Source organism: Phoxinus phoxinus (assembly GCF_949152265.1).
Source record: "Phoxinus phoxinus genome assembly, chromosome: 8".
NCBI classification, from domain to species: Eukaryota; Metazoa; Chordata; class Actinopteri; order Cypriniformes; family Leuciscidae; genus Phoxinus; species Phoxinus phoxinus.
Window position 1 is genome coordinate 7324689 of NC_136883.1, and position 26269 is coordinate 7350957.

General features: G+C 41.0%; 1 protein-coding gene across 3 annotated transcripts in view; it reads left to right on the forward strand.

Moving 5' to 3' along the window:
- Positions 1–26269, forward strand: part of cntn5 (contactin 5) — a 314849-nt gene that overhangs the window by 223116 nt on the left and 65464 nt on the right. For all 3 annotated transcript variants that reach the window (XM_079621551.1, XM_079621552.1, XM_079621553.1), the window contains 4 exons: positions 1654–1756; positions 6752–6933; positions 20070–20206; positions 21567–21696. In XM_079621551.1, coding sequence (XP_079477677.1) covers positions 1654–1756; positions 6752–6933; positions 20070–20206; positions 21567–21696 — 552 coding nt within the window. The remainder of the gene's footprint in view (positions 1–1653; positions 1757–6751; positions 6934–20069; positions 20207–21566; positions 21697–26269) is intronic.

The window sequence follows — 26269 nt, forward strand, 5'->3', positions numbered from 1 at the left end:
ACGCTTTATAGGGTTTAGAATGCATATTTCTGTTGCACATTAGCATGATCATTGTATCTCGATAGTTATGAATCTTGTATCTTGGCCCTCAAAAATATATATCAGGATGCTTAAGACATACTTTATTGAGTTGCATACCCTAAAGGAAAATGAAAACTGAACTTAAATATAAAATGTAGAAGATGCATGTTGGGTTATTGGGGTCTTTTTTCCCAGGAAAAAAAGTACATATTATAGAATATTATATACTGTATTATACTATATTATGTTATTACACTTGATTTGATATTTTGTAAACTAATGCAAAGACATCCATATAAGTCTGGCTAAAGTGTCCAAGAACCTCTTTGGTGCTGGTGTATGTGCAATTGTCACATTTATAAAATGTCTTGGGCTGTTGCACTATTGATTGTGAGGTCAATGTTCTAGAGCAGCTGCTCTGGATATTTCAGACGATAGAGTCCACATGAGCGATGTAATCCATCATATAACAGCACCTCAGGCCTCTGCTAAATCTACAAAGCACCTACATGAACCGAAAAAAGAAAAAAAAGAAAACATGAGCCTGGTGCAGAGGAAGCGCAAGCTTCCTGTCACAAGCTTTAACTAATGAGTTCGGGCTTCCGAAAAGCAACCGGGAAGATGCCAAGGTGGAATTTCATGTGAGAGGGGCAAAAGGTGTGAGTAATGTGCTGATCCTACACCTACAAACTGAGATATTTAGAGGCGTGCTGCCCCATAGAAGCAGATGTAGCAGAGCTAACCAATTGCAGTATTAGATCACTTGGTAACGCTTTATTTCGATAGTCCACTTTAGACATTCTGCTAAAATACGTAGCAACTATGAGTAATTAGAGTATTAATAGACTTTCTGATTTATATCTTCTAACAATTTATTTTGATGGTCCCCCAACAGACATTCTACTGACTATAAGTAACTTTGCCAGTAGATGTCAAATTTTTCTACTAGCCTGGACCTAACAGTCTACTAATACTCTAATGAGAGTTAGTTGACATGTAGTTGCAAAAGTTACTTAGTAGAACGTCTAAAGTGGCCTTACTCTTCACACCACTGCTCTAGTTATCAGATGGGCTTCTTTTGTAATTGTGTCTGGCTCAATAAGACAATGGTGAGTAGAGTTAGTGTAAATAGACTCTGTCAATAAGGCCACTTAGCCAGGTGTAAAAGCACCCAGAACGCAAATCAAACACTTACGTGCAAACACAAACGGGTGTATTCAAATCATTATGCTGCCTCAGAGAATCACGGTATATGTAGCCTGTCACCTAATGAACCAGCTAAATGAGTCATCTTTTCTGGCAAACTCTATTGCTATTCTTCATCAGCAGTAAACAAAATGTCTACAAGCTAAATTTTAGATTAAACACTTGACAATGAATTCCAGATAATGAATGCCAATAAGTTTCCGTCATGACTCATGACTGATACACCCTGAACTTGGAATGTTAGAGTTTTCCCATTGGGGTTTATAACACGCTTTTCCATCGGCGTAAAAATGCACCCTTTTTGTAGTGTCGCATAAATATGTGCATTGAGACTGCTAAAGGCGTACACTTTAATGCTTAGCTCCCATCGTATATGGTGTAGTCTAAATAGACTTACATTTGTGTGTCTTCTTTTTTGTTTTTTAGGTGTGATGGGGGAATATGAGCCCAAAATTGAAGCGCATTTTCCCCAGACGGTGCTGGCAGCCAAAGGTGTCACAGTGAGGCTGGAGTGCTTTGCCCTTGGGAAGTAAGTACGCTGGCATAATCCCCCACCCTCACGCATACCTCTTCCCATTGCACCACCTGAAGGTGCCTTTCTATTGCACAAAGACAGAACATTCACCGTCGCCCCCTTGAAACACCTCTTTTGCAGTTGGAATCATTAATAATCATAATTACGACCGATTTAACCAGTCAAACCACTTTCCTTTCATAGTAGAGAGCAGAATGCATCCTCCAGAGAAGAGATGGTACCAGGAGGATAGCTATTTTTACTCCTAACTCCGCTTCACTGTTAAATGAGCTCTCCACAAGTATTGAACTCTGCGCCATAACTGATATAGTGGCAATTTCACTGTGATTGGTGTAGAAACGGCGGCAGGATTCGGCCCCCGGGAGCTGTATATTCTCGTAATAGTTGAACGGGCGGCAGAGGGTGAGGGCCAGGGGTCGTGAGGGAGGAGAGCGATTTGAGAGTCTGTACATGCCATTGTTTGGAGGATGCTTTTAATATCTGTTATGTTCACATATGGTCAAGGATATAGCACAGTGAGAAATGAAAGTGGCCAGTAGCGGCCCACAGCCGGAAGGCAGAAAAGCACTCTGACATTCATTCAGCGCAGCGCATTGCCTCTAAATGATGGACCGAGGAGACTTTTCCCATACATGTTTAAGATGTACCTTGCTGTGGCCATTTTTGTTTTTCTTGAGCAAAAATATCTGGCATAATTTAGGGTTTGTTTTTAGTTCAAAGTAAATATAGGCTACGAGGGCTATATGAAGGCATGCTTACCTAAATGTTCTTTTTGTCTGCAATTAAATAATAAAATCAAACAGATATTGAGATACTATACTGTAGAGATAGATGCAGACATCAAGCCAGCAACATATCAACCCAAGAGTTTTTCATTTGAAAAAATGTAGTACTAGGCATACTTATCAAGCAAAACATTACACATAAGGAAATCAGTTTCTTCAGATTTGAAATGATAATACAAATTTGTGTCTTGATGTGTCACTTTATTCTCTTCCCCTAATATTTACTGGTCTATTTTGACTGGTGCTCTTCCGTAATTTTTGACTGAAAATGTTTTTTTTATATATAATTTTTTACTTTATTGGAATGGTTCGAAACTTGGTACATGTTTTTGCACTTGCTATGTGAACACACACAAAACAAATCATGGGCATTGAAAGGGTTAAATGGTCCTAAAAAAAAGACCGAATTGGAAATTAATGGGAGACGAATTTCATCTAGTGAAAACTTTTGGTACGCAACTTGTTTAGGTTTAGGGCTTTGAATTTCTTGCAATTTTAGAGTAAAACCTGTTTTTTTGAAAATATATATTTCATATAAAACCTAACAATAAACGTAAAATTCTGTAACTTTTTCTGTAAAAACTTTTTTCTCTTCAGCAATAATCTGCCAAGTGTCGTCTTTGAAAATAGATCAACTTAAGCCTGTGCTAAGCATTCAAGATTTATTACAGTTTAAGGTCTATGCTCAAAAAGTGAATGTAGGATTGTAAATACAAAATATTTAATAAAATATATTATTGAACTAAAATATAGTACGGTACACTCATTTCATTGAAAAAAGAAGAAAAATCTGTCATTTTTGACCGACATACGAAGAGCACCAGAGGGTTAAACAATAAGAAGGCTAAAATGAAAAATAAAATAGTATATCAGAAGAAATTATGTGTTTCATTAGCACGTTTAAAAAATTGTCTTTTATTTATTTATTCATCCATCCATTCATTCATTCATTCATTTTAGCTGTGTGTTTGTCTTCTGCTTTATTTTTATTCATCATTGTCAGATTACATTCTGTAGAACTTCCTTTGGGATCCTCAGATTGTAGCTTAACAGAACCGATATGGCGTTTTGCATAAAGGGAATGCATTTCTGCATTTTAAATACATAATCCAGTGTCATCGTGCTGTAATTCTGTTTGCGTTTGTTATTTGCAATGAATAATTCAAATGTAAAGCCTATCAAGCGCAAACACCTTCTAAGCCAAACTGCTCTAAGGGCCCAGTAATTGTTTACAGTGCCTTCAAGGACCCCTTTGTGAGGAAATGTCGTTTACAATTAATTATCCGCATTAGAATAATAAGTCATTACTTAAACGTAGACATTAATCTATGCATTCCCGTTGGCTTCTCTCTCTTAGTTCAATTAAACTTTACAGACTCTTAACTCGCTGCTCAGCGAATGAAGAGATCACTGAGATCTCACCAATGGCCTTTCCCTTCGTCCGCATGCTCATTTAGGGCTGATACCGAATCCTCCAGTGAACTTTAGGCCTTGTCCGCCTTACCGACAAATAAAATATTTATCAGTGCATGAAAATGAAAGAAAATGCCACTCTTTATAATGACCTGAACTGAACTAAGAATTACTTTTAGTCTCACACTGTCACTCAGTATGTATGACAACCTAACAGTCGGGCGACTAAGGGCTTTGGCATTGTGTGCAGGGAAAGGCTAGAACGTATATTGTCAATAGCGCGGGCGGTCAGCCCGAAATGTCTGCAGGGATGCTTTTCAGAGGCTGCATTGTACCATACACTTTCAAAGGCAAACTGCCAGCTTATAATGGTGAATGGGTCTGTTGGCGAAAATGTTACCGGGGCTACAAGAGAGGCCGCTTTCATGCATGCTGGCATTTTGTTGAAGGTATAACCTTTCTGGAAAGTTCTCACACCACTTAAGATATAATGGTCAGGTATTTTGTTGTGAAATTTTCTATTCAAATGATTTGCTCTCAAACATTTTCAGGGTTAGACAAAAAATATGATTAGTAATATAATTCAATTTTTACGCCTAGTACTTTATTGGAGTGTAACTGTGGCACATGAGGAATATTTCTTTAAATGATTGCAAATTATTTAATTTATTTTGAGGTTAGATTTCTGTGTACACTACCATTGGGGTCAGTACGTTTTTATGAAGAAATGTATACGTTCGGTCAGCAAGGATACATTAAAGTGTTCAAAAGTGACATTAAAGAAAAATAACTTTCTACATTTTTCTACATGAACATTTTAATTATATTAAAGTAGAATAGGCACTTAAGGCCATACTACATTGTGAAGATAATACATATAAATATACATATAAAGCATACTGTATCATTTTTGATACACAAATTTCTAAGGCCTCTAAATTATCAACACCATTGCATACACCATCAACATACATTCCTTATGTCATTTGATTGATAGTTTATACTTTTTTTAACAAGTAAAAAGCCTTTTAGTATAATTCTAAAAACATCCCCCTTCAGGTCGAGGTGCGCGTATCTTTTTGCTGTGAAATCTTTACTGATTTTTATAATGTAAGTGATATTTCACAATGAAAACTTGCTGGAATTAAGCAACCTAGATTTACTACATTATTAATAATGTTAATGGGAGTTACAAATATGATACATCAGGCTTTCGAGGATCTTAATCATTGCTGTTTGATCTGATGTGCTTTGATCATACAAATATTATCCACACCTACCAATGCACTTGATCTCTAAAGCGACACTTTAAGATTAAATCACAGCAGACAAAACGTTTGTTCTACAACTTACACAACCCTGCAAATTTTTATCATAGACCCATCATGATTTAAACTGACAGGTCAGAAACTTCATCCTGCGTGGATAAATGTCCTTGTAGAATTTAAGCGGATGTAGAGGGACAGAAGGACTCAGAAATGTGACGTTTTTATCATTGGGCCTGCGGATGATTGATGGCGACGCTGGGGTTTTCCTCGGCGTCACATTTCCATCGTTGGAAAGCTGTGAAATGGAGCTGTCACTATGTAGCAGTGCTGATGGTGTCTGATAGAGCGGGTTATCTACGCGCGGGCGGCGCACCGAGGAGGTCATATCACACGCCCGCTGCAGCCGCAAATAGGGATGGATGGCAGTGTACAAATACTGCTTATCTGCACAGCTATCTAGACGTTTATTGTGTTACCCAGTACACAGCCACTTACAGAGTGCTGCCATATCAGATTGTCCTGTTCGTACTTTCAAAAAGACCATGTTATCAGCTTTACAAATTAGCGCAGATACACGTTTTGGGCAGAGATAAAATAATTTATAAACTTTTTTTTTTTAGATGAAGTATATTCGTTTTGCACTGCTATAGCATTGCCAGATATATAGATTGGAACGCAAGAGTTGGGTTCCGTAAGGTTAAGTGATGATTTATGCTTCTGTAAAAGCCACAAGTCACAGTGATTTCAACTTTTTTTGACAATAAATTGTTTGTAAAAGCCAAAAAGCCAAGGAAATGCTCTACTTCCAGAAGAGCTCATCTACCTACAAACCTTGCCAATACATTGGAATTCACTGAGACTCAGCAGTGATGACCACTACCATGAAGTACTGTAAATGAATCACTATGTAAATTATACTATTTTAATACTTCTCATGATCAATTAAAAAAATATATAGTTTTATACTTTTTGATTTAATTAAGTCATTTGCAATGCTCCATGGGATTCAAGCACTCATAAAAAACGTTAAAACAACACAATCTCATGGCAATTCGTAACTATTTTATGTTTTGGTGAATTGGTGGCTAAATCATATAAATTTGTACAATGTACTTATGCCCAGTGATGGGTATGTTCAGTGGTGGGGTTCGAAGTGGACCTTTATGCTTACTTTTATCTAATAATCACACATTTTGGTACAAATTCATATGTTATCGCCACCTTGTAACGTAGTCATTTTCTGTTGAGATCAGGTCACTTTCAAAAACTTTTTGGCTTCAAATCAAAAGGTTATAATGTTGTGATTCATCTCAAACCTTAGAACTCTTTGACGCTCATTGGCTCAGAGCTCTTCTTTTTTTTTTTTTTTTTTTCAGTGGAGAAACTAATTCTACAAACACTTCCAGAAACAAGGCCACAAAAAAGGCTTCCACTGTTTTAAAAAAAAAAAAAACTGCATAAAAAAAGAAGAAAAAAAGACATTTCCTCAATATAATATTTTAATATTTTTTTTATGTTCTCAGTCCTGTCCCCACTATCACCTGGAGAAAGATGAGCGGGAACATCCCAAAAAAAGCCCGTCTGCGCAAATCACAGGCTGTTCTCGAGATTCCCAACATCCAGCTAGAGGATTCTGGGAGTTATGAGTGTAAAGCTGAGAACACCAGAGGAGGCACCGCCTTCAGAGGACATCTCCAGGTCTACAGTGAGTACAGCTCTTCTTCAGAAAAAGGAGATCATTAAAAGTTCAGTATGGTTTATTGCATTATATATAATAAGAAAAAGAGAATGAACACTCAAATGAGCTCATTTGTAAAAGCGTCTGCTAAATTAATACATTTAAATGAGCAAGAAGGGGAAGGTGGTGAAAGCCAAGGTAAGTTTGTCAGACATGAAAGATACCGTACCTCAAATCAACTGGCTTGTTTAGGAGAGATGTGTTAATGCTTTCTGATTGTGATTGGACTAATGAAAAAGACTTATGTTGAAGGAGGGACCTTAATAACACAATCTCATTTGTACGTTTTCAAACTTGCTTAAGCCCCATTGCCGGGTATTTTTTGGGGTGGACCTTCATGTTTTGATGTTTTTGTATAATTTACATCGTACGAATTCATGTGAAATCAACACATTGTTACATTTACGTTTTCCCATGAGATTGGGTTGGACCTTAGCCATTTCTAGAGACCAGAAAATGATAGAGACGTGAGGGTGTTACTTCTATTTTAACTTTTGTCCACATCCCAAAACCCTTTGATCTAGCTATGATCTTGCACCTGTCCCCGAAAGCATCGTTAGCCAACTATGGTCGCAAGTTCTGTCGTTATCAGCATAGTTCAACGATTTTGTGTTTCCCGAAACCATGGTTCCAACGAACGTTCGCAAACAGCACCGCAAACTTGTGTGGTTGGAGCGACAGCTCTCGAGCTGTGGTTAGAAGCATAGTTTCTAGTTTACATGAGATGTAGACTGAATAAATCCTTATCTTTAGCAAAATAAGCAAGCTGACATTCAGTACAACCCGTGTTATTTATTTAGAATACATACAAATGTAATTTACGTCTTTTAGTTTGTCAAGAGATTTAAAGCACCGTTTTTGAAGACTGCGCATGTGCGAACGTGCTCTACTATGTAAGAACGAGCCAACTATTGAGTCTGGTAATAAAGCAAAATAACTGAAAAAAATTAGAAATGGTCTTCAGATGCCATGTCTATAACTTATATGACCAAATCTAGCGTTAATTTGATCTCTAACAGATTAATTAAAATAAGTTATTAGTCCACCACGTGCGAGACGTCATAAACCAACGTATAGTTGAAAGATACTTTGCGACATACGGTTTCGGGAAAAGCAGTGAGCTATATAGTTGTACGGAAAAAGCACCCCAGAGAAGCCAAATTTTGTGTGGATAAGAACCCTTCGCATTGTCTTCGGAAAATGTATGTGAGTTAAAAAATGTGAGTTCTCTTACGAGAGTACTCTCGTGTTGCGTAAGCTAGCTTACGCTACGGGAAAATCCCTTTTCTCGAGAATACTGAAGCCAAAAATGATCCATAATTTTGTATTATTTTAAAATGCATGTTGCTACAGCGAGCAGACGTAGGCGAGGCAGCTCGCGCGCCTATTGGCTGCTCTGCGGCAACTTGCTGCAACCTGTCGGCAAGCTGCCTGTGACGTAAGCACCAATGAGGGCGCTGGCGCCCTCAGTCGCCACGGCCCGCCAGAATGGCCGTGGCTTATGCCTATATAAGCCAGACCCTGATAGGGTGCGTTTTAAAATAATACAAAATTATGGATAATTTTTGGCTTCAGTATTCTCGAGAAAAGGGATTTTCCCGTAGCGTAAGCTAGCTTACGCAACACTCGTTCCCTCTTCTAGAGAGAACCGAGGTTACGTTAGTAACAGAGTACGTTATTTGTCAAAAAGGTTTTGAAGTAATGTGCCACAGTAGTGTGGGAACAGGATCCGTTGGGTCCTTTTCTGATTAGGTTCCTTCATAAATTATCCCACTTGGCATGCTCTCTCTCTCTGGCATAATTCTGACTGGCCTTTATGACAGAAGGTATAAATTTAAGCAAAGTTGGCCAGCTTACATTTTTGTCAAGTTTTGCAAGGACAAGATGGCCCTGTACTCAGAAGACTTTTGTCCAATTAAAATTTAGGGGCTATTTTAATCATTATTCTTGCTTGCGTAGATGAAAATGCTATATTTCTTGACCTACATATTTCCCCTGACCCACTGTAGCTTTGATAGGGGCCTAATACGGGGATCTGGGACCTCCATTCATCTTTCCCCGACTCCTCTCTCCTTATCCGTTCAATAAGGTTTGTGACTTAGATGAAGTGCGTTATGTCATAAAAGTAAGTGTATCAGCCGGGCTACAAGATGAATGCAGTGTCCTAGTGATTTTATGAAAACCTGGTTTTAAGAGGTTTATGACTGTCACTGGGATCTATGATTCATCACACGGTCTGGATGAACAAAGCTTGACAAAACAACAGCGGTTTGTCTTATCCATCACAACAATGTAAAAATATACTTTTATTGTGTTCTCTCCGTTGTCAGTAGTTCAGTACCAGTGTGTGATGAACAGTTCTGCCACTCTTCATGAATCTTAAATTATTTCAAAGGAGAACTGCTAAGGCCCGTTTGCACAGAGAACAATAACTAAAATGTAGGGCTGTCAGTTAACGCGTTATTAACGGCGTTAACGCAAACTCATTTTAACGGCGTCAATTTTTTTTATCGTGAGATTAACGCCTAGCAAACTTTGTCGTTTTTTTCATATGCTTTTGCAACAACTAGTAACGTTGCTAAAACTACAACACCACACCGGATCTAGCTAGACCAGAAACAAAACAACAGGCATGCCGCACACACTTGTTTGGGCTTGCGATGCGAACCGGCCAAAGAGTGGACGAGAAGCGCAGCGCCGAGCCGCGTCTAGCACAACTCGTATCACACATCGGACGCGCGCTTTCTCAGTTTATGGCCAGCAATAAAAACGCAGAATGGCGCCGCCGGTGTGTGTACACTCATAGAGAATAATGTGTTCGAATATTAAATACGAGGTGCTGCTCTTCTCGTCCGGTGTGCGACCCGCTTTAACGTTACGTTTTGAGTGGATGAATAATGAGCGCGAGACGCCGAAAAGGAGGCCAATAAGATTCTGAATGTAAAGTTTACTTTTAAAAAGTTACCAAATGGTTCAATTGACAAGACCAAAGTGATCTGTGTGTTGTGTCGTTGTGAACTGAGCAATCATCGCAGCACGTCCAGTCTAAATACCACTCGATGGTCAAGCACACACACACACACACACACACACACAGCTGATGCGTTTCTACACCCACTCGTTAACGTCACCTCGTCAGTATTTATTTCACCCTCTTATTGATGGACAGTGTTACATTGTGTGAGAGATTATTTGCTCCAAGTGAGAATTTTAATGTGAAATTGAACAAAGTATATGCCAATGTTGTTTTCAATAAAAAAACATTTGCACAACTCAAGCCGATCCACTTTTCCATGTTGATGAGCATTAAAATGAAAAAAAAAAAAAAAATTGCGAGTTAACTATGACATTAATGTGATTAATCGCGATTAAATATTTTAATCGTTTGACAGCCCTACTAAAATGATAACTATACCGGTTTTATAGTCGTTGTAATTCGATAATAGCGAATCCATACAACACATACAGTATAACGCTAACGACGCAGAGGAAAAATATTGTACGAATTTCGGAATTTGCGAAATCCTAAAAATCATGTTTATGTATAATTTACATTGTATGAATTTGTACAAAATGGACACTTTTTTACATTTTCCTGTGAGATCGGGTTGAACTTAGCCATGTCTAAAGACCAGCATATGATAAAGACTTGAATTTTGGCTCTTTGAATGATTTTTCCAGTTGAGGAATGATAAAATTATTGACAGCCATTTAGAATCCACATGACTTTAAAGAGCTTGAGCATTTAAAGCAGCAGGTGACATTATAATAAACATAATATTATGAATTCCGGAATTACAGTCTGGAAGAGTCGATGCTAGAAAGTCAAAGCGAATCTGCAGAATTTGGGCAGTTTGAGTATAGTGTATGATGGCCACAGACTTTAGCTTCAGAATATGATTGCATCCAGTCTATATCAAACATGTTTTATATTTTCACTTGATTTTAGAACACATACTTTATTGTTTTCATTTGTCATATGTCACCTGGAAACCTCTCTCTGTGTGACTTGTTGAGTTCAGAATGACTTGAAAGTCAGCAAGTGTATGCCTTTAATGTATGATTTTAAAAGTATGTTTGGCTGTGTTTAACCATATTAAATGTCATAATACATGTTCATGATCTTATCGTGAACAAATCATCAGTAGATTTTATTCCAATTTTTAAAAAATGTATTTGTAAATTTTGTAAAAATGTAATAACTTGGCTCTGCCTCCGAAACAACGTTCCTTTCATCTGACATAAACTGGGGTGCAAAATAGTGCTACCCAGTAGCCAGATAGCTAATCAGGCATCAATTTAGGCTCCTTGTGTCATTTGGGTCTGGATGTGTTGAGATACTCTGAAAAGTGATCCTCAACGTCCCTTTAACAAAGGCCACCAAAAATGGGATTACAAGCAGTCTTTCATGAAGGTATGTGTGCAATCCCTATTCAGGTCTGGCCCACCAGCCACCTTTTCACCAGTCAAATAATTTCTCGATATATATATATATATATGTGGCGAGCAGGACGAGATCAAGGGACGTGAGAGAACGGTGCGAGACCGGTGGCGTGATTAATGATGAACGACGGAGCAGAAGCATAAAGGAGGAGCGACGACAGTGAAGATCGAGAGAGGAACAGGCCTGATCTTATGTTGTGTTTTGTTTCTGTTTTGTGTGGCCAGCAGTCGTCCGCGAGGGGCTGCTGACTTATACTTTCATTTTTGTATTGGTTTTTTCATTTTTGTATTGGTTTATTTATTTATTAAAGTCGTTTGAATGTTCGCCGGTTCCTGCCTCCTCCCCATAACAACGAACCTTGTTACAATATATAAATTAAGAAACCCACAAGAAATCGAAATACAAGAATTTTATCAACTATATAGTCACTCTCTCGTGTTTGTAAAGGAGAACTCTCTTCCCAGTCCACAAAGACCGTTAATGGAAACTAAAATGTGAAAATGGGCCATTCAAATCAGGACATAACAACCATGAGTAAAATTAACATATAATCTCCCATATTAACACCACTTAACTGTTGAGGAAATTGGTCTGTCATGATTAATGACATTCTGAAATACTGGTATGTGGGGGTCAGCAAGAAAAGTCCTAGAAAATCTCCAAGAAAGGTGCAAGAAACGTTGACTATAAAGGTGAAAACAAGTTACAAAAGTTCAGTATATTTCAGTATACAATGTTTACTATTAAAAGCTGCATGTGTTTTTGTTTTTTTTACTTTGGCCCAAACTTCAATCTACTATCAAACTCCAAAATGCTCTTGGATGAAGGTGCACAGCTTCTGCCTGCCTTACCTGCAAACTATATTCCAGACACATGTCTACTCTTACAATTTACATACACCCAATTCAGTCTGCAATCCCTTTTTTTCTCGACAGATATGATTGAAGGCTCGCCTTCAGCGAGGTTTTCTCTCGGGTAAGCCGTCTGTCGCAGCTCTTGTGAATATGTCACATGCAGCAGCCGCGGATCAGTATGCATGTCCTGGGTGAGCAACGAATCAGAACCCGTCAACGGGCAGGGGTGTACATCCTCCTCGAGGCTGTGGCCTGCAGTTATTGTCCCAGCTGTGGGTCTGGAGTGAGGAATGGTGGTGTGGATGGAGGGAGGCAGTAAGTTTTATCACCATGTCCAAGAGCTGTAACTCAAGGAGCCCATGTCTTTGCCAGAGGTTACCTGCACCTTGTCTCTCTTCCTTTCTCCTTTTTCACTCAACCTCTCGAAAAGGACACAACATGCTCTGTAAAGTAGACAAATCAGCTAGATACCTCACTAAGAGTGATATTTGAGATGAGAGATGACTGGCTGCCATGTGTAGGTTAACTGATGTCTGCTACAAAGAATATGCTATTACATTGCTCTTTACTTTCCTCCAATTATCTTTGTATTGCTAAGCCAAATAATTTTTTTAATTCGAGTGTCAGCTTTTTTTAATGTTTCTACGTGGCTGCTTGGGTGTTCTGGGGTTATGTTCCATTGTAATCACTAGTGTTTTACTATAGGCCTACTGTCATTTGATGCTAGGGGGGGTCATGTTGTTATGTGATTGATTGGGTGTTCTCATGTTTGTTTGTTTGTTTGTTTTAGCAGTGCTATTTGGTTTGCAGGGTGTTTTGAGTGTTTTTAGCATGTTGATGTGCACCTGTGAGGACAGGGGTGTCCAATCCTGCTCCTGGAGGGCCATTGTCCAGCAAAGTTTAGCTCTAACCCCAATTAAACACACCTGAACCAGCTAATCGAGGTCTTACAAGGCATACTACAAACTTCCAGGCACTTCTGTTGAGCTAAACTCTGCAGGACAGCGACCCTCCAGGGTCGAGTTTGGACATCCCAGTGCTAGGGTCTTCTAAATGTTTTTTAACATGTTGCTATTTGGATTGTACATTGTTTTGAGTATTTTTAACATATTGCTATGCTGCTGCTATATGGTCTTCTGAGTGTTTTTAGCATGTTTGTTGTGTAGGGTGTTTTAAGCATGTTGTAGTGTTCTGAATGTTGTTTTTTAACATATGATACAATACAGTGTTTATTGATATTGCACATTTAAAAAACAAATGAAGGTGACCAAAATAATGCACAAAGAATAAAAAAAGAACACTGCAATAATCACACATATACAGTAAAACAACAATCACCAGCTACAAAAATGGGAAAGGTTCTTGATAAAAACTCATAGAAGCAGAGAATCAAGGTATATTAAACGTCAAAGAAAACAAATATGTTTGAGAGAAATTTTAAAAATTGATGCGGTTGGGGCAGTTCTAATGTAAGCCGGGAGACAGTTGTCACGATCACACACAAGACGAGAAGACAGATCCAAGTGCAGTAGTTTATTGAAGGGTAATCCGTACTCACAGTCAGTCCAGGCAAGGGTCGAAAGTCCAATAAGGCAATCCAAAACACAAGACACGAACAGTAACAGGCAGGAACAGAAACGGAAGACGACAGTCCATCTGGCGGCCAGGGCGGAGACGACAGTCCATCTGGCGGCCAGGGCGGAGATGACAGTCCATCTGGCGGCCAGGGCGGAGACGACAGTCCATCTGGCGGCCAGGGCGGAGATGACAGTCCATCTGGCGGCCAGGGCGGAGACGACAGTCCATCTGGCGGCCAGGGCGGAGAAGACCCCTCGGGCGGCCAGGGCGGTGAAGACCCCTCGGGCGGCCAGGGCGGTGAAGACCCCTCGGGCGGCCAGGGCGGTGAAGACCCCTCGGGCGGCCACGGCGGAGACGACCACTCGGGCGGCCATGGCGGTGAAGACCAAGGCGGAACAGAGACAGACCCTGGCTCAGGAACTGGAACAGACACCACCGGCTCAGGAACTGCAACAGACACCACCGGCTCAGGAACTGCAACAGACACCACCGGCTCAGGAACTGCAACAGACACCACCGGCTCAGGAACTGCAGACACCACCGGCTCAGGAACTGCAACAGACACCACCGGCTCAGGAACTGCAACAGACACCACCGGCTCAGGAACTGCAACAGACACCACCGGCTCAGGAACTGCAACAGACACCACCGGCTCAGGAACTGCAACAGACACCACCGGCTCAGGAACTGCAACAGACACCACCGGCTCAGTAACAACAACAGCAACCGGCTCAGGAACAGCAAAAGACACCGGCTCCACCGGCTCAGGAACCAGGGCGAGCAGCTCGGGCGGGGCCGGCAGGGCGAGCAGCTCGGGCGGGGCCGGCAGGGCGAGCAGCTCGGGCGGGGCCGGCAGGGCGAGCAGCTCGGGCGGGGCCGGCAGGGCGAGCAGCTCGGGCGGGGCCGGCAGGGCGAGCAGCTCGGGCGGGGCCGGCAGGGCGAGCAGCTCGGGCGGGGCCGGCAGGGCGAGCAGCTCGGGCGGGGCCGGCAGGGCGAGCAGCTCGGGCGGGGCCGGCAGGGCGAGCAGCTCGGGCGGGGCCGGCAGGGCGAGCAGCTCGGGCGGGACCGGCAGGGCGAGCAGCTCGGGCGGGGCGGCAGGGATGGCAGTTACCTCCGGGCTGGTCTCTGGGTTAGCACCCACCAGACGACCCGATGAAGAGGCTCCTCTCCTTCTCCTCCTCCGTCTCCGGACCACCGAAATCCGAACAGCAGACACTGGCTCCGACTCAGGAACAGCAGACACTGGCTCCGACTCAGGAACAGCAGACACTGGCTCCGACTCAGGAACAGCAGACACTGGCTCCGACTCAGGAACAGCAGACACTGGCTCCGACTCAGGAACAGCAGACACTGGCTCCGACTCAGGAACAGCAGACACTGGCTCCGACTCAGGAACAGCAGACACTGGCTCCGACTCAGGAACAGCAGACACTGGCTCCGACTCAGGAACAGCAGACACTGGCTCCGACTCAGGAACAGCAGACACTGGCTCCGACTCAGGAACAGCAGACACTGGCTCCGACTCAGGAACAGCAGACACTGGCTCCGACTCAGGAACAGCAGACACTGGCTCCGACTCAGGAACAGCAGACACTGGCTCCGACTCAGGAACAGCAGACACTGGCTCCGACTCAGGAACAGCAGACACTGGCTCCGACTCAGGAACAGCAGACACTGGCTCCGACTCAGGAACAGCAGACACTGGCTCCGACTCAGGAACAGCAGACACTGGCTCCGACTCAGGAACAGCAGACACTGGCTCCGACTCAGGAACAGCAGACACTGGCTCCGACTCAGGAACAGCAGACACTGGCTCCGACTCAGGAACAGCAGACACTGGCTCCGACTCAGGAACAGCAGACACTGGCTCCGACCCAGGAACAGCAGACACTGGCTCCGACCCAGGAACAGCAGACACTGGCTCCGACCCAGGAACAGCAGACACTGGCTCCGACCCAGGAACAGCAGACACTGGCTCCGACCCAGGAACAGCAGACACTGGCTCCGACCCAGGAACAGCAGACACTGGCTCCGACCCAGGAACAGCAGACACTGGCTCCGACCCAGGAACAGCAGACACTGGCTCCGACCCAGGAACAGCAGACACTGGCTCCGACCCAGGAACAGCAGACACTGGCTCCGACCCAGGAACAGCAGACACTGGCTCCGACCCAGGAACAGCAGACACTGGCTCCGACCCAGGAACAGCAGACACTGGCTCCGACCCAGGAACAGCAGACACTGGCTCCGACCCAGGAACAGCAGACACTGGCATGTCCAGGATCCGAGCCAGACGCTCCAAATAGTCCAACATACCCTTGGCGGCCCCACAAATGGGCATCTCTAGACCAGTCTCAAACTGGGCAGACGGGACGTGAACAGTCTCCGACTGGGCAGTCGTGACGTGAACAGTCTCTGACTGGGCAGACGTGACGTGAACAAACTCTGGCTGGGCAGACGGGACGTGAACAAACTCTGGCTGGGCAGACGGGACGTGAACAAACTCTGGCTGGGCAGACGGGACGTGAACAAACTCTGGCTGGGCAGACGGGACGTGAACAAACTCTGGCTGGGCAGACGGGACGTGAACAAACTCTGGCTGGGCAGACGTGCGTTTTCCCCTTCTCCGCCCGCGATGGCGAGATGGTGGCTCTAATCCGTCCCTCACCAGTCCAGGGACGAAGGGGGGCCAAGGTGGAGGGTGGTGTTGGCCTTGTTCTCGACCACCTCCTCCTCTGTGACCTCCCCGGGTCCCACGAAAAATGGCTAGGCGGGTCCCCTCAAAACAATCCCTCCTCTCCCGCTCGATGGCTGGGGAAGAGAAGTTGGAAAACATACCGCTGGATCCTTGCATTGTGACGGAGTCCTTCTGTCACGATCACACACAAGACGAGAAGACAGATCCAAGTGCAGTAGTTTATTGAAGGGTAATCCGTACTCACAGTCAGTCCAGGCAAGGGTCGAAAGTCCAATAAGGCAATCCAAAACACAAGACACGAACAGTAACAGGCAGGAACAGAAACGGAAGTGTGGGGACATTAACAAGGACTCCGTGACAAACACTGAAACTGACAGGGTATATATACACAAGGGCTAATTAAGGTGACAAGAAACAGCTGAACATAATGAACACTAAGTGACAGACAGGATCATGGGAAATGTAGTGAGAATGTGGATGACACCGTGGGGAAGAGGACATCTAGTGGACACCAGGAATACACAAACCAGACACTGTGACAACAGTTCCATAATTTAGGTCCAACAACCAAAAAAGCTCGATCACCTCTATTTTTGAGTTTACTCCTGGGAACATAAAGTAATTCAGAATCACCTGATCTAAGTGATCTTGACTGTGTGTGTGGTTGCAATAATTCAGATAGGTATTGTGGTGCCTGATTCTGAGGGGATTTAAATACAAATAATAGAATTTTGAAATCAATACTAAATTTAATTGTGTAATATGAACACATTTATGCTACCCCTTGAGAAGCCGGGCCGCCAGGTTTTTAACTAATTGTAAATCTGAGATGGATGACTGGTGAACACTGATGTACAGTGAGTTGTAAGACGAAGTTAAAAGACGAAGATGATAAAAAAATAAGATTTAACCACACTACTTATCTGCTTATCAAAATTAAGGGTGTTGTCAAACGATAAACTCAGATTCCTAACATGTGGTAGGCTACTGTACGGAGACAGGGAATCAAGATCAAATTCATGAACACTGCGTTTATTCGAGACAAACAGGATCATTTCAGTCTTACTCTCATTAAGACTGAAAAAAATGTTCCCCCATTAGCACTCAAACCCAGATCAAAGACATTGATTAGCTTGTTTAGGTGTGTTTGATTAGGGTTGGTGCAAAACTCTGTACGAAAGTGTATCTCAAGGGTCAGGGTTGTCCAGTCCTGTGCTAGAGTGTTTGACAGAGGCTGTATCGAAATCGCCCCCTATTTTAGGTGACAGCCATTTGTAGTGGGGTCCGAAACCATAGTAAGCGTCATCATTTACACTCATTCAATTTTTTGAAACATATTGTTATTCTGGTTGATTCTTCTTTTCACATCCTGAAAGTAAAAACTAATAGAAGTGGTCTAAATATTAAAACATTTACATATATCTTCTGTGGAAGTCTCAGGACCGGAAAATGTGCGTCCAATCACTGCATTCAATCCGAATGCAATGATAGGATGTCCTACCTGCCTGTCAGCATATTTATTTCCATACGCCATCAGCGCGTTTCATAAGGCTAAGGACAGTCACAGAGCACCACAAACAAGCAGCAACCACCTTTTACATTTCCTCTTGAACCAAAAAATGTAGCTTTTGCTGCTGCCTTCACGCCATGTTGTAACCGTAATTACAAGATAGCAACCCTTGACGTTCTACCCAGAGCTGTTCACGACCTCTTCACACTTTGCTGAATATACTCCGGCTGTGTACGACCTGTGCGTTCATGTGTTTTGAAGGAGGTGTGACTTTGGAAAGCGCTCTGAAGGGAGGGTGGGATCTAATGCTTTCAAAGCTAGCTTGCTATTGCTAGCAGCTCCGAAATTGCCTACCCTAACTTTAAGTCTGATTGCTTCAAAAAGTAATAATTAAAATCTCTTTAAAAAGCAACTTGATTTGAGGTACAGTATCATTCATGTCAATATTATAACCCAAAATATTGTAAAATGTTGCTCTAAAAATAATCACTTAGAATCAGGGACTTGTTCAATAAATAATTAATATACTTCCATGTGTGTGGTTTCATAGTTTTAATGACTATTATTAGTCTAAATCACTGAAAATAATCATGTTAAGGAATGAGTAAAGTGTGGTCCAACTTTTGACTGGCGGTTTATTTTTGCTCAGATGAAATGCAACGACTTTCCTGTGCATGCTGGGTACTAAAGGTCCACTGCTCTCAGAACTTTGCTGCTCATCATTCCTAATGAAAACACTCCCCACTGTTCCTTTCATACATATTCATTCTGCAAAAGGACAATGCGACCCAGGCTATCTACAAACTGCAGCTGGGCTTTATGTTAACAAAGTTGTATAGTGTAGGAACAGTTGGAGCAACAGTTTGATGTCAGGACTGTTTTTTTAAATTTATTATTAAACATAAAAGTCAATTCACAACTATTATCAATCATTGCATTTTAGCAGTCTTTGAGCATTGTATGTTGTGGTTTATGTGTCTCTTCAGGTAAAGATATGTTTTGTTTAGGCAGAGTTCTTTAGTTCTAAAGTACAGAGAAAAGCTCAGAAAAAAGAAAAGCTTCAATAAAAAGGACGGGTTGAACAGAAAACGGGTATGATGCCATGAAAATGGTACAACGGTACTGTAAAACGGTAAAATGCACATTGTGCTGTATGGTGACCATGATTTCACATACAACATGCTCCTGGATCAACACCTTTGTTATTCCTGGAACAACATTCCAATCAACCAATCAGATTTAAAGGACAATTTACAGTTTGTCAAGTTTAGCCTTACATCCAGGATTAGGTGCTTCAACATCAGTGTTATTCACCTATCACCACCTATCATGTATCTAATATTTAGGTTTAGAGGTAGGGATAGGGTTAGAACTAAATTTTCGGACAGGAATGTTGTTCCAGGATCAACATATGAGCCAAGAAATGGTGTGTGTGCGCGCACTTGGTGACTCTCTATAATTGTCCATACCAGGAAAAGCAAGTTAATATAGATTGATGTATTGTGAAATACACTTTTGAATGATTATTTGTTTTGTTTTGTTTTTGCTTCCACTTTATTTCGATAGTCCACTTTAGACATTCTAATAACTATAAGTAACTTTGCAACTACATGCCAACTAACTCTCATTAGATTATCACTAGACTGTAGTGCACTGTCAAGACTGTTAGGTTATGGTTAGGTGTTCTGGTTAGGAGTATAAGTTGACTTGTAGTTGCCAAGTTACTTATAGTCAGTAGAATGTCTGTTGGAGGAGCATCAAAATAAAGTGTTAGCAGATATTAAACATACAGTCTACTAACACTTTAATGACAGTTAGTTGACATGTAGTTGCAAAGTTACTTCTAGTTAGTAGAATGTCTAAAGTGGACTATCGAAATAAAGTGTTACCTTGTTTTTTTGTTAAACATCAGTGTTGGAAATTTCAACATGGCAAGTACAAATCTGAGGGGGAAAAAATGCTTCTTGTTAAGCCCTGATCTTGCAAATGTTCCTCGTCTTCTCCTTGTTCCTGGCACAGCTCAGCCGCAGTGGATCAGCATGATAAATGACACTCAACTGGACAGCGGAGAGCAGCTCCATTGGGAGTGTCGAGCTACTGGAAAGCCCAGGCCCACGTATCGCTGGCTGCGCAACGGAGAGCCACTCAGCACGCAGGTACACACACACACACACACACACACACACACACACACACACACACACACACAGAGAGAGAGAGAGAGAGAGAGAGAGAGAGAGAGAGAGAGAGACACACAGAGAGCTCATAGGAAAGAGAAATCTCTGAGAACTGTTAAATTTTTCAATTGTTCCTCAAATGGAAACTTTTGCTCAAGGCTAGAAACATACCTTACACAAGCACTCACAAATGCTACGTGGTGACATTGAACATATTTTCATACACTATTGCTTTACATAGACTGGTCAAAAGTTTTGAAAAAATATTTGTTTATGTTTTAGAAAGAAGTCTCTTCTGCTCACCAATGCTGCATTTATTTGATCAAAAACAATCTAAATCTATTTTAATAAATTAGAATGTATTCCTGTGTTTGATCCAGTCTTGATCTTTCAGAAATCATTATAATATGCTGATTTGGTGCTCAAGAAACATTTCTGATTATTATTAATGTTGAAACCAGTTGGGCTGATTGATATTTTTGAGGAAACCATGATAGACTACCATTCAAAAGTTTGGGGTAAGTACATTTTTTTAAAATGTTGTTTTTCATTAACAACAAGAAGTGACAGTGAAGATATTTAAAAAATTTTATATATATATATATATATATATATATATATATATATATATATATATATATATATATATATATATATATATATATATATATATATATATAATATATAATAAATGCTGTTCTTTTGACATTTCTTTTCAGCAAAGAATCCTGAAAAAAATCCTGCTGAAAATTCAGCTTTGCCATCACAGGAATAAATTACATTTCAAGATATATTAAAATAGAAAACAGTTATTTTAAAATGTAATAATAGTTAACAATATTAATGTTTTTTTCAGTTTTTTTATCAAATAAATTGGTGAGCAGTAGAGATTTATTTTAAAAACATTAAAAAAAAATCTGAATTATTTCAACCTTTTGACCGTCAATGTAGGTAAATGCTCAAAATTTTTTTTTTTAAATGCTCCTCGCTCAAAATCACACAACTCAGCTCTGTATCCACTCCGACCGCTCACATACTACGATCTGGAACGCTGTGAACACAGACGAGCGAAGTAATACAAACTGTGAAATATCCCAGAGCTTTTGGACTGTTATAATAGCACTCTTGTAATGCTGCTCGATCAGATTTGAGAGCCAGAACTAACTGTTGTTTAATGCATTATATCAATAAGTGGTACTATAATGACAAATCACTTGTGACTTATAAAGGTCTCATGCTGGAGTCACTTTGGCAGATGTGTAATTGACATTAAGTGTGCTTTGAGGAGCAGCCTGGCAGGTGAACACGTGGTTCTAAAGCGATTCTCGTCTCCCCACAGAGCAGAGTGGAAATGGTGAATGGGGAGCTTATCATTCACAGACTACAGCAGGCTGATTCTGGAATGTACCAGTGCATCGCCGAGAACAAGTATGGAGGGATCTACTCCAGCGCAGAGCTCAAAATACTGGGTAATCGTTTATAACTATTTCTAGCATCTCACTATTTCAGCTTAAAACTGAGTTGTGTATTAATGCACTATTCTATTCCATTCTTAGTATCTTAAATAGTGTGAGTGGTGTTTACGCTGAAAATTCCAGAAAGAAAAAAATACACTATGCCATTAATTAACTGACAAAACGTGGAATGTTGGATATATCATGCTCTTAACTGTCGCGGCTTCTCTTACACATTAATTACGCAGCAAAGGTGGGGAGGGGTATTTTATGGAAGCTTGTTTCCGCCACAGAATAAAACATTTTATCTCAAAATTGTGAGTTTACGTCTTGCAATTCTGACTTTATTTCTCACAATTGCGAGATATAAAGTCAGAATTGTGTGTTATAAAGTCAGAATTGCGAGATATACTCACAATTCTGACTATTTTCCTCCCAATTTTGAGTTTATATCTCGCAATTCTGACATCTCTTCTCAGAATTGTGATATATAAAATTACAATTGCGAGTTATCCACCGTATTCCTGACGCCTTTACTGCGTTTTGAATTATTGGGTGGCACTTCCGGTTTGGGGAACTTCCATTCAAAAAGGCTGAAACGAATCATTTCAAATGACAAGGTTGCCCTACAAATAAAGCTGATCCGTCATTTTGACTAAGCTGTCAATTTTCCTTGATGATTTATTTTCAGGCATCATGAAAATAACGTTACACTTTATTATTTTAGTATTTTAACGTGACGTGTTATAACAAGAATATCTATGGCAAGAGCTCTTTTCAGTCGCTGCTTTCTTTCCCTCCATTTGGAATCCGCTGTAAAAGTATGAAAAATGATCATAAACTGCACATTTGTGGGCTGTTTTCCCGAATTTAATTTACGATATTCCATTAATTATTCACTGGAATGCGGGAAGAATCTCTCGCTATTCTCCTCAAATCCTCACGTCTCTTTCCAGGTTTGTTTTCACAGGTAAATGACGGAAATCACTTTGAAAAAGTATCAGGTAATGCCGAAGTTAATGAACATTTTTAATTAAGGCAACATAAGTTACATGATACAGATTACTACACAGATATTTAACCAAAGACTCGCACTTTTGGGGTTATTTGGTCTGTTGAAAGTACCTTGTTGATGATTTTACACCTTAAAATTTCCTTTTAATGTTCGATAGTTGAAGGGTGAGTAGATTAATGTCATGGATATGATTAAAGGAGTAAATGATGACATCATTTTTATTTTGGGTGAACTATCCCTTTAGTGTGTGTACTATATCTCTCAAACCCCCTAGGGGTTCCTATCTTCATCGTTTTTTTACACCTCTTATGCATTTGCATCCCTGTTGATTATTCCTTCTGTCACGTAGTGGTAAGCAACACGCGTGAAGACTGTATTAAACAGTCTTTAATAAACAGACACGCAAGAGAATCACACGAGTACAAACGCTAATCCACACATTAAACAAAGACGTGAACTGACAAGGGACAACTGAAACTCAGGGCTATATATACATGGCAACTAACAAGGGTTAATCGAGAACTACACAGGAAGGAAACACAAGAAACAGAATCAATCACAAGAAATAAACATAACTCTGACACCTTCAAGATATTAAGGCTAGTACCATTACTAACAGATATTTTTCTGTAGTATTACTCGTCTCCTAATCATAAAATGTGGCACACACGGTGAAGGCAGATAAAAGAAGATGCAGGAAAAGTAATGGATATATTGAAGAGAATTTAGACTGGGTGAACAATGTTGAAAAGGCCATTTAACCCCACAGGTAAAGCTTGTCTCTCTCTTTCTCTCTGTGAGCATTGAGCAGGCCAGCTTTTGACAGCCTGCTTTCAATCACACACAATGAATAATCCTGAAGTCATTGCAGAATGACATCGAAGACAAAACAAGGCCAGGAAGCAATCAATTGCTACTTTCTTTGAACTGAAAAAGTCTGTTTCAGGGACTGAAAAGTCTGCTGGCAGCGCATTTGAGGAAGAAAGAAACCGGTGATATTGAGTTAGGTGTCCACAAGGATCGGGTAAACTGAAGACTACACAGACAAAGCTGTCACAAACAGCCTCGCGGTCTGGCAGACGAAGACAGGCAAGATGAAAAGAGAGAAAAAGAACGGGGTTGAAGAGGGAAAAAAAGTTACGTTGGATCGGTTTTAGCTTGTTTGTCAGTCTCGGTGTAATCAGAACAAGAAATGTTAGAGTCGTTTATGAAAATGCCAGCGCTCTCGGTGTCTGGGTGCCCAGGACGAAACAAAGGAGAGATGCAGACTGGGATTGCGTGTTTACTGGAGACACCCTCATTTTCTCCCTGTCAGCTTTGATTGTCCCACACACTCCAAGATGCGTTTGGTCGTCTTTTCGTCACTTTCCTAGGGGTCATTTTCATTTATGTTCCTCATTATGTGCTTTTGTTTGTCCATGGAGCTCTCATCATTCTAATTCAAGTCGAACACAAACAAATGACTCTCTTTTTTTCTTCTTTTTTTTGACAGCATTCATGTTCAATTTATTGTTGAAGCCTAATGACTCAATGTAGGAGAAAAAGCTAAATATATTCAATTCATTGTTGAATCCTGATGAATGTAGGAGAAATTTGTTTTATACAGGTGAATCTCGAAAAATATAAGTATTGTGCAAAAGTTTATTTTATTATTTCAGCTTAAAAGGTGAATAAAAAAACACATATATTATATAGATGCATGCAAAGTTACATTACATGCAAAGTGAGATATTTCAAGCCTTTATTTTTTATAATTTTGTAATTTTTATAATTATGGCTTACAGCTTAGAATATTGTGAAAAGGTTTTCATAGCTGTAAGCCATAATCATCAAAATTATAACAAATAAAACATTGAAATATCTCACTTTGCATGTAATGAGTCTATATAATATATTAGTTTCACCTTTAAAGTTGAATTACTGAAATACATACACAATACTTTTGCACAATATTCAAATTTTTCGAGCTTCACCTGAAAGCACACACTATATTTCGATTCAAATGTTAAACATACAGGACAAAACATATAAATATATAAAGTGAAATATATATAAATATGTGTGACAGACATCTCTGGTATCATTCCCACATGGGCACAATTGGTAAAAGAAAAGAATGAACAATATTAAGTGCTAGACTTATAACATGCAATTTTCAGAGAGACTGTGACTCCCTGAATATTCCCCCACACTGGTCCATTTCCCTCCAGCTGCAATGTGCTTGTTTAGTTCTCTGAAGTGACAGTCAGAAGGAATGCTTTTTTTGGATGTATTTGTGACAAATCCTCCAGTTACTCAGCGCCTATGGGGAGAGCTGTCGTCCATGACTTAGTCTATTCTCTGTTATAAATGTGAGCACATATTGCAGTGACATATTACATGGCTAACAGCAGCCTTCATTTTGAGCTGAGCTGCCTCGGCCCTCGGGTGCCGGCATATGCGCATGTGTGCCATTGCCATGCTGCTCGTACCCTCGAGGCCAGTGGAGTGGGCCCAGAGTGAACCGGCAGTGGGTCGTTGAGTACAAAAGACCTCTTAGTATTCACAATGAGAGACGCATGTCAAAACTCCTACTTAAAAAAGGGACACTAATGGTGCTTTTCAACTGCATGGTATGGCTCGGCACGGCTCGGTTCGGCTTGGCGTGGCACGGTTTAGCTTGCTTCGCTTTTCCACTGCGTGGTAAGACTCGGCACAGCTCGGTTCGCTTTAGCTCAGTTTGCTTTTCCACTACAGTTATACCGCTTCAAAGTGGGTGGGATTATAGACTGATCATTATAGTTTATCCGCTGCACTTCATCCACTTTCCACGATTCAGACATTTCTTTTTTGGAAGTTTTTAAATCTTTTTTTCTTCAAGCAAGTCAAGCAAGTAGTTTAAAAACAGGTGCTACAGCAGTGGCTGTTACTGGCTATTTAAATCTAGCGGGTTTGGTGTTGCATGTCGTGCAAATACAATGACGCTGGTAGTGACGATTCTGTCTGACCAATCAGTGATCTGCAGTGTTTTCACGTCACATTTTAGTATTGGTACAGTACGCTTGGAACCTCAACAAAGTTGGTACCATTTAAAGCGAGCCGCACGGCGCAAGTGCACTTAGGGCGTGTCTGAATCCACTTTTGCTAGTTTAACGGCTAAAAGGATTGTCCCTATTCTCTTAATGAGTAATGGATGTGTTTTGGGCATAACGTGCAATACACCAATCAGAGTCGCATCTCCCAATCCCTTTAAAAGCCAGATGCGTTCGCACCACGGCGGATTGGCTATTTACATGGAGGAATTTGCAAGCGGAAAGACTGAACGCTTCTCCAGAGAGGAAACGGATCTGCTCGTGCGCGAGGTTAAACGCGCAAGCAGACCCTCTACGTGACAAGCCGGATTCCACCATATCTTTATGTACACAATAATAATCTTTTACATTGTAATCCTTTTATTTATTTTTATTTGGCATGTTTGTGTGCTTGTGTCCCTGTGTGTTTAATAGGCGCCTATAGGCGCATATTTCTATTGCGCCCTTTAACCCTTAAAATAACAAAAACTTTGACCATTGACTTAAGACCAGGTTTTCGTTG